Here is a 16114-nt window from a genome sequence, read left to right on the forward strand (position 1 = left end):
TACTCTAATCAATCCTTTATTCCTGATATACTTATAAAAAGCTTTAGTGTTTTCCTTGATCCCACCTACCAAAGACTTCTTATGTTACCTCCTGGGTCTTCTTAGTTCTCTCTTTAGGTCCTTCCTTGTAACTCTCAAGTGACCTAACTGGGCCTTCATGTTTCAACTTTACATAAGCCTCTTTCTTCCTCTTGACAAGATTTTCAAATTCTTTAGTAAACCACGGTTCCCCTGCTTGACCACTTCTTCCCTGCCTGACAGGTACATACTTATCAAAGACACACAGTAGCTGTTCCATGAATAATCACCACATTTCAATTGTGCCCATCCCCTGTAGTTTCCTTCCCCATCCTATGCATCCTAAATCTTGCCTAATTACATGATAATTGCCTTTTTCCCCAGCTGTAACACTTGTCCTGAAGAAGGGTTTATGCCCGAAACGTCAATTCTCCTGCTCCTTTAATGCTGCCTGACCTGCTGCGCTTTTCCAAAACATTTTTCAGCTCTGATCTCCAGCATCTGCAGTCCTCACTTTCTCCTGTGGTGTATACCTGTCCGTTTCCATCGCTAAAGTAAACATAACCGAATTGTGGTCACTATCACCAAAGTGCTCACTTAGCTCCAAATCTAACCCCTGGCTTGGTTCATTACCCAGTGCCAAATCCAATGTAATCTCACCTCTTCTTGGTCTATGTACACACTGCGTCAAGAAATCCTCCTGCACACATTGGACAAAAACTGACCTGTCTAAAGTACTCGAACTATAGCATTTCCAGTCAATATTTGGAAAGTTAAAGCTAGCCTCAACAACAGTTCTCTGACCCAGTGGTAACCTGCACAGCTAACTGCCTTTGCAGTTTCAAGTATCTCAGTACATCGGAATATGTCTAAGAAAAGTTAACACATAGTGAAATTCACAGCTGACCTTGAATAATCCTGTGTGGGGAGCTCACAGCAGGGTAGCAGTTTTAAAGTGTAATCTTACTCCTTTTTAGTAAATCTACAATAGTGAATGGAGTGGGTTCTTTATCAATTATTGAGATTTATTGAGATCTGTCACTTGATTAAAGTTTAAAAATACAAAAACATAGGTACTAAGTTTGTGCTATTTTCTGGATCTGTAGATTGTTAAGGTACATTTAGTAGAGTGATGTGTTCTTCCTGTCAGATGTGGGGGATTAGGGAGAGCTTCCATGTTACTGATGATTATATCTGCAGCAAGTGTATTTGGTTGTGAATCCGATTGGATCACATGGATTGGATGGAGCAGCAGTTAGAGACAATGAGGAATTTACAGGAGATACGGGGTGTGATGGATGGCAGTTGCAGGAAGGGAGATAAACTCAAGGCACAGTCAGGTTACCTCCAGGAAAGGTAGGAGAGGGAGGCAGGTAATGCAGGAGTCTCCTGTGGTTATCCCCAACTCAAACAAGTATTGAAAAATGTTGGAGGTGAGGACTCACAGGGAAATGTAGCACTGGTACTGAGACTGACTCTAATGTAACTAGGGGTATGCCAGGGTCCAAGCGATTGATTGTGAAAGGAGACTCTCTAGTCAGAGGCATAGACAGATGCTTCTGTGGCCGACAGCAAGACATCAGAATGGTGTGCTGCTTCTCTGGTGCCAGGATCAAAGCTATCTCACATGGGGTGCAGAATATTCTCAAAAGGGAGAGGGACCAGCAGGAGGTCATTGTATACACTGGAACTAACAACATAGGGTGAGAAAACAGGAAACTAGACAAGAATTTAAAAAGGAGGTCCTTGAGGGTACTAATATTTGGATACTCCCAGTGTTACGAACTAGTACGGGTAAGAATAGGAGGATAGAACAGATGAATGTGTGGCTGAGGAGCTGGTGCAGGTGAAAAGGATTCACATCTTTGGACCACTGCAATTTCTTCTTGGTTAGAAATGACCCGTATAAGGAGAACAGATCGCACCTGAATTGGAAGGGGACTAATGTACTGGTGGGGAGATTCGCTACAGCTGCTCGGAAGGATTTAAACTTTGTGGGTGGAACTGGGGAGATAATGAGGAAAGAGATCAGTCTGAGACCGGTGTAGTTAGGAAAAGGGGCAAATCAAACAGCCAGGGCAGGCAGAAACAAGGCAGAGAATGAGGTAGGACTGATCAATTAAACTGCATTTATTTCAATGCAAGAGGCCTAACAGGTAAGGCAGATGAATTCAGGGCATGGTTGAGAACATGGGACTAGGCTACCTTAGTGATTATAGAGACATGACTCAGGGATGGACAGGACTGGCAGCTTAATGTTCCAGGGTATAGATGTAATAAGGAGCATAGAAAGGGGTGCGAGAGGAGATGGAGTGGCTTTTTTTGATTAGGGATAACATTACAGCTGCACTTAGGGAGGATATTCCTGGCAATATGTCCAGGGAAGTTATTTGGGTGGAACTGAGAAATAAGAAAGGGATCACCTTATTGAGATTGTACTATAGAACTCCCCATCAAAACATCAGCAGGAAATTGAGAAACAAATTTGTAAGGAGATCTCAATTATATGTAAGAATAATAGAGTGGTTATGGCAAGGGATTTTAACTTGCCAAACACAGGCTGGGACTGCCATAGTGTTAAGGGCTTGTATGGAAAGCAATCTGTTAAGTGTGTACAACAACATTTTCTGATTCAATATGTTGACGTACCTACCAGAAAAGGTGCAAAACCTGACCTACTCTTGGGGGAAAAAAGCTGGGTGGGTAACTGAGGTGTCATTGGGGATGCACTTTGGGGCCAGTGACCATAATTCTATTAGTTTTAAAACAGGTCTAAAAGTTGAAGCTCTAAGTTGGAGGAAGGCCAATTTTGACACAATTAGGCAAGAACTTTCAAAGGTTGATTGGGGCATATGTTCACAGGTAAAGGGACAGCTGGAAAATGTGAAGCCTTCAAAAAAGCGATAAAGAGAGTCCAGAGACAGTATGTTCCTGTTAGGGTCAAGGGCAAGGCTAGTAGGGTAAGCAATGCTGGATGAATAGCGAAACTGAGGATTTGGTCAAGAATAAGAGGAAGCATATGTCAGGTATGGACAACAGAGATCGAGTGACTCCATAAAAAAGTATAAAGGCAATAGCAGTATACTTAAGAGGGAAATCAGAAGGGCAAAAAAAAAGACATGAAGCAGCTGTGGCAAAAAGGATTAAGGAGAATCCAAAAGGATTCTACAAATACATTAAGGACAAAAGGGTAATTAGGGAGAGAATAGAGCCCTAAAGATTAGCAGGTCTGCCTATGTGTGGAATTGTGGGAGGTGGGGAAGATACTAAACAAGCATTTTGCATGAATGGTTACTGTTGAGAAGGACATGGAAGATAGAGAACATGGAGAAATAAATATTAACTTCTTGAAAAATGTCCATATTTCACAGGTGGTGGTGCTGGGCATCTTAAAATGCATAAAGATGGACCTGATTAGGTGTACCCTATAACTCTATGGAAGTGATTGCTGGGTCCTTTGCTGAGATATTTGTATCCTTGATAACCACAGGTGACTGTAGAGCTGGAACACTGGAGGTTAGCTAACACGGTGCCACTATTTAAGAAAGGTGATAAGCAAAAGCATATTGTATATCAGTGAGCCTGACATTGGTGGTGGGCAAGTTGTTGCAGTAATCCTAACAGATAGGATTACATGTATTTGGAAAGGCAAGGACTGATGAGGGAGAGTCAGCATGGCTTTAGGCACGGGAAATCGTGTCTCACTAACATGATTGAGTTTTTTTCAAGAAGCAATGGACTGATGAGGAGAGAGAGGTGAACATAATTTACATGGACATCAGTCAGGCATTTGAAAAGGTTCCTCATGGTAGACTGATTAGCAAAGTTTGAACACATGGAATTGGGTAGAACTAGCCAGTTGGATACAGATCTGACTCAAAGGTAGAAGACAGAGGGTAATAGTGGAGGCTTGCTTTTCAGACTGGAGGCCTGTGACCAGTGGTGTGCCATAAGGAACAGTGTTGGGCTCAATGCTTTTCATCATTTATGTAAATGATTTGAGGAGGTATGATTTGTAAATTTGCAGATGGCACCAAAATTGGAGGTGTAGTGGATAACGAAGAAGGCTACTTCAGAATACAACAGAATCTTGATCAGACGAACCAATGGGCCGAGGAGAAACTGATAAATATGAGACATTGCATTTTATAAAGGCAAATCAAGGTAGCACTTACACACTTAATGGTAAGGTCCTGGGGAATGTTGCTGAATAAAGAGATCTTGGAGTGCAGGTTCATTGTTCCTTGAAAATGGAATCGCAGGTAGATACGATAGTGAAGAAGGCATTTTGTATGCTTGCCTTTATCAGTCAGTGCATTGAGTATAGGAGTTGGGAGGTCAAGCTGTGGCTGTGTGGGACATTGGTTAGGCCACTTTAGGAATATTGTGTACAATTGTGTTCTCCCTGCTATAGGAAAAATGTTGTGAAACTTAAAAGCATTTAGAAAAGATTTATAAGGATGTTGCCAGGGTTGGAGATTTTGAGCTGCAGGGAGAGGCTGAATTGCCTGGGGATATTTTTTCCTGGAGTGTTGGAGGCTGAGTGGTGACCTTAAAGAGATCCATAAAATCATGAGGGGCATGGATTGGGTAAACAGACAAGGTCTTTTCCCTGGGGTGGGGGAGTCTAAAACTAGAGGGCATAGCTGTAAGGTCAGAGGGGAAAGATTTAAAAGGGACCTAAGGGGTAATTTTTACACGCACAGGATGGTGTGTCTACGTAATGAGCTGCCAAAGGGAGTGGTGAAGCTGGTACAATTACAACCTTTGAAAGGCATTTGGATGACTATATGAATAGGAAGGGTTTGGAGGGATATGGGCCAAGTGCTGACAAATGGGACGAGATTAATTTCTGATATCTGGTCAGCATGGATAAGTTGAACCAAAAGGTCTGTTTCTGTGCTGTACATCTCTATGATTCTATGACTCTCCTGCCAATCAAATATCCTTCTAAAGTAGCCCAAATGCATTCAATAGCTTAATGTCCACTGCTTTCTAAGAGAAGAAATTCATTATTATCTCTTGTCATATCATGTTTTTAAACTTGATATTTATGGGCTCTTCATCCTGTGCCCAACAGCTCAATGAGTGCATTATTATATGCAAAGACATAATGAAACTATTGCTAAGCATGACCCTAATGTGCATGTCTTAATACAGGGAACCCCCTTCTTACAATAAAGCCTGACATGGATTCAGAAACTGTAGTTTTGGAAATTGAGATAGTAGGGAGGGAGAGATGGTGGAATGGGATCTGAACCAGAGCCTGTAATGGTTCAGTATTTTTCTAGAGCTGGGAGGACTATTCAGGACTACCACTATAAAACACGATTAAGACAACCTTTTGCATTTTTCCCTCCGTTACCAGCAGTGTTTCCTTTAAGAATTTTTGCTGAAAATGTGCTGCTGGTTAAAGCACAGCAGGTCAGGCAGCATCCAAGGAACAGGAAATTCGACGTTTCGGGCCAGAGCCCTTCATCAGGAATGAGGAGAGTGTGCCAGGCAGGCTAAGATAAAAGGTAGGGAGGAGGGACTTGGGGGAGGGGCGATGGAGATGTGATAGGTGGAAGGAGGTCAAGGTGAGGGTGCTAGGCTGGAGTGGGGTGGGGGCGGAGAGGTCAGGAAGAAGATTGCAGGTTAGGAGGGCGGTGCTGAGTTTGAGGGAACCGACTGAGACAAGGTGGGGGGAGGGGAAATGAGGAAACTGGAGAAATCTGAGTTCATCCCTTGTGGTTGGAGGGTTCCCAGGCGGAAGATGAGGCGCTCTTCCTCCAACCGTCGTGTTGTTATGTTCTGCCGATGGAGGAGTCCAAGGACCTACATGTCCTCGATGGAGTGGGAGGGAGAGTTAAAGTGCTGAGCCACGGGGTGGTTAGGTTGCTTGGTCCGGGCGTCCCAGAGGTGTTCCCTGAAGCATTCCGCAAATAGGCGGCCCGTCTCCCCAATATAGAGGAGGCCACATCGGGTGCAGCGGATGCAATAGATGATGTGTGTGGAGGTGCAGGTGAATTTGTGGCGAATATGGAAGGATCCCTTGGGGCCTTGGAGAGAAGTAAGGGAGGAGGTGTGGGCGCAAGTTTTACATTTCCTGCGGTTGCAGGGGAAGGTGCTGGGAGTGGAGGTTGGGTTGGTGGGGGGTGTGTGGATCTGACGAGGGAGTCACGAAGGGAGTGGTCTTTGCGGAACGCTGATAGGGGAGGGGAGGGAAATATATCCCTGGTGGTGGGGTCCGGTTGGAGGTGGCTGAAATGACGGCGGATGATACGCTGTATGCGGAGGTTGGTGGGGTGGTAGGTGAGAACCAGTGGGGTTCTGTCTTGGTGGCGGTTGGAGGGGTGGGGCTCAAGGGCGGAGGAGCGGGAAGTGGAGGAGATGCGGTGGAGGGCATCGTCGATCACGTCTGGGGGGAATCTGCGGTCCTTGAAGAAGGAGGCCATCTGGGCTGTACGGTATTGGAACTGGTCGTCCTCGGAGCAGATGCGGCGGAGACAAAGGAATTGGAAATATGGGATGGTGTTTTTACAGGGGGCAGGGTGGGAGAAGGTGTAGTCCAGGTAGCTGTGGGAGTCAGTCGGTTTATAGTAGATGTCTGTGTTGAGTCGGTCGCCCGAGATAGAAATGGAAAGGTCTAGGAAGGGGAGGGAGGAGTCTGAGACAGTCCAGGTGAACTTGAGGTCAGGATGGAAGGTGTTGGTAAAGTTGATGAACTGTTCAACCTCCTTGTGGGAGCACGAGGCAGCGCCGATACAGTCATCGATGTAGCGAAGGAAAAGGTGGGGGGTGGTGCCAGTGTACTTGCGGAAGATGGACTGTTCCACATATCGTACGAAGAGACAGGCATAGCTGGAGCCCATGCGGGTGCCCATGGCAACTCCTTTAGTTTGGAGGAAGTGGAAGATTGGAAAGAGAAGTTATTCAGGGTGAGGACCAGTTCAGTCAGTCGAAGGAGGGTGTCAGTGGAAGGGTACTGGTTGGCAAGGCGGGAAAGGAAGAAGCGGAGGGCTTTGAGTCCTTTGTGATGGGGGATGGAGGTGTACAGGAACTGGATGTCCATCGTGAAGTTAAGGCGTTGGGGACCGGGGAAGCGAAAATCATGGAGGAGGTGGAGGGCGTGGGTGGTGTCCCGAATGTAGGTGGGGAGTTCTTGGACTAAAGGGGACAGAACCGTGTCGAGGTACGCAGAGATGAGTTCGGTGGGGCAGGAGCAGGCTGAGACAATGGGTCGGCCAGGGCAGTCAGGTTTGTGGATTTTGGGCAGGAGGTAGAAACGGGCGGTGCGGGGTTGTGGGACTATGAGGTTGGAGGCAGTGGATGGGAGATCCCCTGAGGTGATGACGTTATGGATGGACATAACAACACGACGTTTGGAGGAAGAGCGCCTCATCTTCCGCCTGGGAACCCTCCAACCACAAGGGATGAACTCAGATTTCTCCAGTTTCCTCATTTCCCCTCACCCCACCTTGTCTCAGTTGGTTCTCTCGAACTCAGCACCGCCCTCCTAACCTGCAATCTTCTTCCTGACCTCTCCGCCCCCACCCCACTCCAGCCTATCACCCTCACCTTGACCTCCTTCCACCTATCACATCTCCATCCCTACCCCAAGTCCCTCCTCCCTACCTTTTATCTTAGCCTGCCTGGCACACTCTCCTCATTCCTGATGAAGGGCTCTGGCCCGAAACGTCGAATTTCCTGTTCCTTGCATGCTACCTGACCTGCTGTGCTTTAACCAGCAGCACATTTTCAGTTCTGATCTCCAGCATCTGCAGACCTCACTTTTTACTTTAAGAATTTTTGCTCAGACTACTTGTTGATTGGAATCACTGAGCATGACCAAAGTTATTGTGCACGACAATATACCCATTTGTCCCTTAAAATTGCAACTATTATATCTTGAAGGCCCCAATTGCACATGCATGACAGCACTTTGCTTCCTGAACACAACAGGTGTAAGCTCTTTTCAAAATGTCTAAGCCTGAATGTGGGCACACAGTAAGTCAATTGCCCTTGTTTTACAGCCTTTAGCACCCCATTAATATATTAACGTCTCGCTTTCCTATCATCTACCCATGAAACTGGCCTTTTACCTGGTACTTCAATGGTATTTTACAGATCCTCAGCATTATAATCCACAATAACATACAGAATGTATTACTTCAAAATACTAACGATGCTTGGTTACTGGGCTGTATTTTCTATGTCAGAGTCTTATTCCGAGTGGAAATTGAAAACCTGTCCACCTTGCCTGATAGCATGTGAATGAATTCATATTCAAGCTCATAACAGTCTATTGTTAAATATCAAGGGTTTACCTATTCGTATCACATGAGCAACTATGTAGAGATCTCGCTTCAGATCCTTATTACTGAGATCCTGAAAGTCCAAACATAAAAACAAGTTGACATGAAAATGAGAATGAGAACTACAGAAAAAAAAAAACTATAGTTAACATCAGAATGTGTTAGAGGGTGAAAAGAGGCAATTAATTCTGTATATATTAAATATCTTCACTATTATCAGCATTATCTCATTAAACATTTCAAACTGAAATGAAACGTTTAACATGAAAAATCATTTTTTTCCCACTTATCAGCATGAAGTAACTAGATTAGTTAAAGGTTTCGAACCAAGGAGACATTATTTTTTCTCACCATTGTTTGCAATTTATCTAATGATGTTACTAAAGATGTCCCATGACATGTACACAAACAATACTTCCTGAAACATGTTTATGCCAATACTAATTATCTATAAATCTCTTAATGTGTACAATTATACCACAGTCTGTATGAAACCTTTTTATAGTGGGGAAAATGTTTTATCAATACTTCATGAGCACGGTTTGCTGCTAAACTCTTTGAAATATGTTCTTAACGTAAAAAATTATTCTTAAAAACTTAATTTGGCTACTACTTCCTATCCAAAGCCAACATTTTAACATTCAAAAGAAAACAAAATCCCTATTTCACAAGAGCATAATTAAGTCTATGACAATAAAACATGATACCAGAACAGTTGGAAAGCATTAACAGGGTTGGCCAAAGTCAGCATAGGTTTATGAAAAGTAAGTTATGCTTAACAGATGGTTCTCCAAAGCACATGTTTCTACAACACAAATTGACTATAACACGATTACTGAATTCAGACCGATATTTGTAGAACACAAGCTTTCCTTACCTGGACTAGCTATAACACAATACTGGCCCCGTTAGTTTAAATGGTGCTGGCATTGCATGATTTTCTTCTAAAGCGAGATCACATGGGAACCGAACTATGGCATTATAAGAGAACTACATGAGTTAGAATCTTTTTTGAGGATGTAACTAGTAGAAAAGAAAAGGAATAACAAGTGGCTGTGATGCATTTAGATTTTCAAACAATTTTTCATAAGATCCCACTTAAGTGGTCAGTGGAAGCAGAGTCTTTGTGTGTACTTAAGACTGAGGTAGATTCTTGATCCATAGGGGAATCAAGGGTTACAGGGAAAATGCAGATAAGTGGATGTGAGGAATGTCATGATCCTACTGAATGGTGGAATAGGCTCAAAGGCTGAATGGCTACTCCTGTTCCTATGGTCTTATGAGACATTGTGACTGTTGCTAGGAAATAGGCTCTGTGCAAATGAAATAGTACTTGTGTGAAACATAGTGAAAGGGCTGTGAGATAGCTGTGCAAGCAGCAGCATGGACTGACACAAGGAGTTAGGGAATTTCAGATCATACATGAAATTGAAGTACAGGCAGGTATGGAACAGGTTGAGGTCCCAGCATAGGAGATATACTCATGAAAAGGGTAACACTGGAAGATAGGATTCATGCCAACCTGAATAGAACCTTTTGAACTGATCTTGATAAGTGATGTATGCACCTGAGTATACATGAAAGGGAAATGTCATTGGAAGTACTGGTCACAGTTTGAACATGTTACTAACTGATTTGTTTCAGAGCATTAACCATAACCAACTGGTGAAGACTGAAAGGTCATTTGCTTACAGACTGTAGGATGTTATTCACCATATTGATAGTCAGTACTGTCAGGGTTTGGGGAGGGCACACAGTCTAGATTTCATCAAGAAACAGGAGCTCCCAAAGAAAATATGGTGCCACATTCTAACCAATTTCTAGTGACAGGGACAAGTTCCAATGTTCTGTACAAGGACTGGCAGCTTTGTCCACGAGAACATAAAAGCACAATCCCACCCACCATTGCAACAGTATCAATGAATCAGGGAAAAATACTGAGACCATAAAAAATTGACTGACCTCATCTGACACTCGGCCTGCTACCAGAAAATGGACTAATGTTAGTCAAGTTATGAACCTCTCTGATGTTGGTCTGCCCGAGTAGTCTTGATTCAGAGCAGAAGGATTAGAAGCAGGCTATTCAAGTTTGCCTTGCCAATCACTGAAATCATAGCTGATCTGATAATCATCAATTCCACTTCCCTGACTCTTCCTCATAATCCTTGATTCCCTTACTGTTTAAAAATATCTCAGCCTTGAACATATTGACAGACAACTCTACAGACATCTGTGGTAAAGAATTCCATAAATTTTGAGAGAAAACTCTCTTTATCTCTATCTTAAATGGGCAACCTATTATTCTGAGATTATGCCCTCTGGTCCTTGGCTCTCCTTCAAGGAGACACAACCTCTCCATATCCACTCTATCAAGCCTCCTTATGCTTCAGTAAGTTTTTGACCATTCGCTTTAGAACCTGTCTGGATCTTTTTGTAAACTCTTTCTGCATCCTTGCCACTTGTCTGCCCAACTACTTTTGTGTTGTCTGCAAATTTGGTTGTTATACATAAACTTTCCTCACTCAAACTATTATTATACATTGCAAATAATTGTGGACCCAGTACTAATCCTTGTGACACTCCACTAGTCATGGGTTGCCATCTGAAAAATGCACCCTTTATCCCAACACTCTATCTTCTTTTAGTAGCCAATCCTCAATCCTTACTAATATGCCATTTCTAACATCGTGTTCTCTTATCTTAAGTAGCCTAACATGTGAAACCAACTGGAAAATCAGATATATTACATTCATTGCTTCTCCTGCTATCTTGTTTGTAACTTTCTCAAAGATTTCTAATAATTTTTTCAGGCATGATTTCCCCTTCATGTAGCTATACTGACTCTGCTTGGTCATTTCTAAATTAGTTGACCTAATTTTTGTCTTCTCCCTTTTTATTTAGAGATGGTACTTTGGCAGCTTTCTAATCCACAAGGACTTTTTCAGAAGCTGTGGATTCTTGGAAGATTACTACCAGTGCACAGCAGCTCTGCAGCTACTTCTTGCATTTCATTTGCTGTCTTAGTATATTTTATAATTATTAAACTTATTTCTGCTCTTCATTTGGCTCCTTGATTATTTAATAATTTTGGAATGCAATTAGTGCCTTCTCCTGTGAAGACGGATGCAAAATATTTATTCAACTCCTTTGCCATTTCCTGGTTCCTCATTATTATTTCACCTGCCTCATTCTCTAAGGGGTCAATGTTCACTCTGCCCTTGCTCTTCCTTTCTAGATATTTAAAGAAGCTCTTACTGTCAATCTTGATAGTACAAAAATTATATTTTCTCTGTTTCTTTTTCTGGTCACTTTTTGTTGGTTTTTAAAGCTTTCCCAATCCTCTGGTTTAGCACTAATCTATGCTACAATGTATGTTTTTTTCTTTCAATTTGATGATAGCATTGACTTCCCTTACTTATCGTGGTTACCTTATTCCATTTCCGAGAATCCTTCTTTCTCACTAGGATATTGATATGAGCTGTAGGATATCTTCTTAAACATCTGCCATTTTTTCTCAATTGCTGTTAAACTCCTTTCCCAGCTACTCCAGCTAGTTCTGTCCTTATTGCTTTGTAATTCTCCTTATGTAAGATTAGCATAGTTGTTTACAACATAAATTCCTCCCTCTCAAACTGAATGATAATTTTCATTATGTTATGATCATTTTTTCCTAGAGGATCTTTTACTCTGATATCATTTAATAAAATTTCCACATTACATATCACCAGATGCAAAACAGCCTGATCCCCGGCTGAATCTAGAAAACTGTCCAGACACATACTTGAATTTTTCTTCAAGGTTACCTCTGATAATCTGACTATCCTCATTTACATAAAGATTAAAGTCACTCATAATTAATGTTTTGCATTTTGTTTAAATATGATCTTATTATCTCTTGATTTACTCTCAGTCCTACTGGATACCTACAGTTTTATATCCTAATTAATACTCCCAATAGTGACTTCTTCCCCTTGTTATTTCCTATTCCCACCCACAATGATTCTACACCTTCCGATTGAAAATTCTTTCTATCATTCCTATTCCTTCCATATCCAGCCATGCTTCTTTTCCTACCTCTTCTTTCAAAGATTAAGTTTGCATCTTTGGAAAAACAACTGATGACACAGTTTGAACAGTCTAACAGTTGGTTGCAGCTAATCACTGCACTCTTTGCTTAGGGAATGGGTGGACTAAAATACTGGCTGGTCAATTATGCCACCAGAACCTTTAACACAGGAATCTCAGATGTAAATTCAACTGATTTGACAACTATGACCAAAAAGTTTGGATTTTAAGTTCTCAACTTAAGAAAATTCTGGCAAAGGAATAAGGAATCCAAGAGAGACAGCTGGGCATCGATCAAACACCGTCATAGGTAATTCAGAACTTGGCCACTGCATTGGAGTGCCATGCATGAACTATTGACGATTATTAACTTTGGAAAACTTCTCAAACAACGAGGTAAAGGATGATGTCTGCAACATCAACGGATCATAGGTAATTGATCAGTCAAAGAAAATCCTGAGATAAATTTATACAGATGAGGTACCTCTTTTTGCATAACAAATATACACCCGTTGAGCCTGTCAGAGTACAGACAGCATGGTCTGATTACCAACTCAGGTTTAACACATAAATAAACCTGATGCAGGATGTACCATCAATAACAATGTGTTAATTGGCATTGAGCTGGCAATCTCAGTTATATCACAATCAACATCAATTAAGACATTTTAGAAATTACAGAATAGGTAATTAGGGGAGGTTATTATGTAAGGTATCATAATTTAACACCATATATACTAGGTAGACAGTAATATAATAAGCACCACTTTAGATAGATGGAATGGGGATACCCCTTTGGTAGTGTGTCCATATACAATATATAAGGCAGAAGAAGCAAGGTGCAGGTTTAATGCAACAGTCAATTATAAATGGAAGAAATGTAACCAACAATGGACCAACTCATGTTGGCTATTTGCATATAGGCAGATATTGCATTACATCAGAAGAGCAGTACAATATGTGAACAATCAATCTTTTCCTGTAATCTTCCATGCAATTTATTCATACCCACAGTTACCGGCAAGGGTGGGCAAGGTAGAACTGGTGGAAATCTATAACAGAGAAACAAACAACATACAGGCGAAAGAAGATGTTAAGTAAAACCTGACACAGTATCTAAACCAGTAAAATATATGTAAGTGGGTGCCAAATAGCCAAGAGAAAGTGAGGATTGCAGATGCTGGAGATCAATGTGGTGCTGGAAAAGCCCAGCAGGTCAGGCAGCATCCATGCAGCAGGGGAATCGATGTTTCGGGCAAGAACCCTTCATCAGGAATGAGGGGTGAGCTGAGGGGGCTGGGAGGGGGATGGGTCTGGGGGAAGGTAGCTGAGAGTGTGATGGGTGGATGGAGGTGAGGATAAAGGTGATAGGTCAGAGCCAGGCCTGGCAGTGGGTGATAGAAACAAGGAAGTAGCCTAGACTGCAAAATAACCAGGATAATGGGAGGCCTTGGGAGACACAAACAATCCTTGTATGCACTATGTATGTATGTACCTATAAGATATAAGTAAATTAACCCTGGGAAATCTCATCAAGATATGAGTTGCAAACGCACCAGTTAAAATTAGGTACATGATCTAAACTGTATAAAACCTGCGAATGTGGATTTCTGCAGAAGTTAGTTTTAGACTGTTGTAGCCAAGCTGCCTTGTGTTCAGTTGAATAAACAATTGTAACTTGTACTTGAGTTTCCTGATGTTTATCAAGTTGTCAAGTTGTCTGACACCATTTGGAACATATGAGATCCTGAAAGATCTCCACAGGTTAGATGTGGAGAGAATGGTTCCTTTTTCGAAACCACAGAAATAATACAGCACAAAAGGGGACTACTCAGCCATCTTGTCCATACTCACCCAAAGAAACCCAGATACCCTTTATAATCCTTTCTGCCTGCACACGGTCCATAGCCCTGCAGCTAACAGCACTTAATGTGCAAATCCAAGTACTTTTAAAAGATTTGAGCGTCTCTTTTTAAATTAGTATGCTTACTACGTTGCTGCATTCCTGTCTACTCTAGCTGTTCCCCTCACAATTTTGTATTCCTCAATCATGTCACCCCTTTGCCTCTCTGTTCTAAGGAAAACAACGCAAACCTCCCGCCCCCCCCACACCATCTCACCTCGTAGCTACAATTCTCAGCCTTGCCAACATTCTAGTAAATCTTCTTAGCATGTTCTCCAGGGCAATTATGTCCTTCATGTAATGTAGTAACCAGAGCTGCACACGTACTCTAGTTTTGGTCTTATCAGTGTCTACACCTCTGCCAAGGACAGAGTGAATTCCATATGTGTTCTGTCCAACTGTACTGTCAGCTTTAGGGACCTGTGCATTTCCATGCCAAGATTGAGCATTTCACTTACCCGTCTCAGTGCATTCTGGCTTATTTTGTATTCCCTTTTACTATTTTACCTCCCTAAATGTATTACCTCACACTTATCAGAGTTGAACTCCATATGCCACTTTCCCGCCCACTCCACCAATTCTTGTATACCATTTTGGATCTTGCACTGACAACATCCACCACGCAGGCCAAGTTTTGTATCATGTGCACTTTTCCCATTGTGTGCCTCACATTCAGGTTTAAATTGTTAATTTATAAAATAAACAGCAGGAGTCCCAACACTGAGCCTTGTGGATCACCACTTTAAACAACTTTGCATTTGTAAAGGCAGCGATTGACTATTGTCCTTTGTTTCCCGTAGCTAAGTCAACTTTGGATCCAATTCGACACATTACCCTGCACTCCATAGGCTTTCAGTTTTTTGAACAGACTGCCGTGTGGGGCATTGTCAAATGTCTTATAAAATAGGCAGACCACATCCAGTGGATTACTTTCATCAATCCTTCTTGTCACTTCCTTAAAGAATTCAATCAAACTTGCAAGGCATTGCTTTCCTTTAATAAAGCCATGTGAACTATCCCTGACATTAGTCTACGTCTTCCTAAGTGGCAGTTTATCTGACCTCTCAGGATTGATTCAAATAATTTGCCCAACACCAAAGTAAGGCTAACAGGTTTATAATTGTTTGTCATTTTCTTTGTACCTTTTTTTAAACAATGAACCACACTTGCATTCCTCCAGTCCTCTGGCACCTTGCCTGTGTGTAATGAAGATTGGAAAATAATCCTCAGAGCATCTACTACTTCCTCCCTGACCGCCTTCAACATCCTAGGGAACAATGCATCTGGTCCTGGTGACTTATGCACTTTCTCTCTTTTGATTATTTTGTCCAATATTTCATACTCATCCTGGATTACTACATTGACGTTGTTCTTTTCTGTTGTGAATACGGAGACAAAAAACAATTGAATCAAAATTCTTCCCATATCCTCTACATCTTCATATAAATTTCCTTCATCATTCCTGATAGGAAAGATATCTGAGAAAGATATATTCGCATTGGAGACAGTCTAGGGAATACATACAAATCAGATTCAAGGTATGGAGGGACTGTCTTATGAAAAGATTTTAAATAGGTTGAGCCTATACTCCATGGGAGTTGAGAAGAGTGAAGGGCAACCTTATCAAATGACTTGTCCGGACTTGTCTGACCTGCCTAGCTCCTTTTCCACCTATCCACTCCATCCTCTCCTCCCTGATCTTTCACCTTCATCCACTCCCCCACTCACCCATTGTACTCTATGCTACTTTCTCCCCACCCCCACCCTCCCCTAGCTTATCTCTCCACGCTTCAGGCTCACTGCCTTTATTCCTGATGAAGGGCTTTTGCCC

General features: G+C 42.2%; 1 protein-coding gene across 1 annotated transcript in view; it reads right to left on the bottom strand.

The window, feature by feature from the left end:
* dock3 (dedicator of cytokinesis 3) overlaps positions 1 to 16114 on the bottom strand; it is a 721249-nt gene that overhangs the window by 391112 nt on the left and 314023 nt on the right. The window contains exon 11 of the mRNA XM_060835046.1: positions 8328 to 8388. Within this exon, the coding sequence (XP_060691029.1) occupies positions 8328 to 8388 (61 nt within the window). The remainder of the gene's footprint in view (positions 1 to 8327; positions 8389 to 16114) is intronic.

The sequence above is a fragment of the Hemiscyllium ocellatum genome, chromosome 14 (genome assembly GCF_020745735.1).
Source record: "Hemiscyllium ocellatum isolate sHemOce1 chromosome 14, sHemOce1.pat.X.cur, whole genome shotgun sequence".
Taxonomy (NCBI): domain Eukaryota; kingdom Metazoa; phylum Chordata; class Chondrichthyes; order Orectolobiformes; family Hemiscylliidae; genus Hemiscyllium; species Hemiscyllium ocellatum.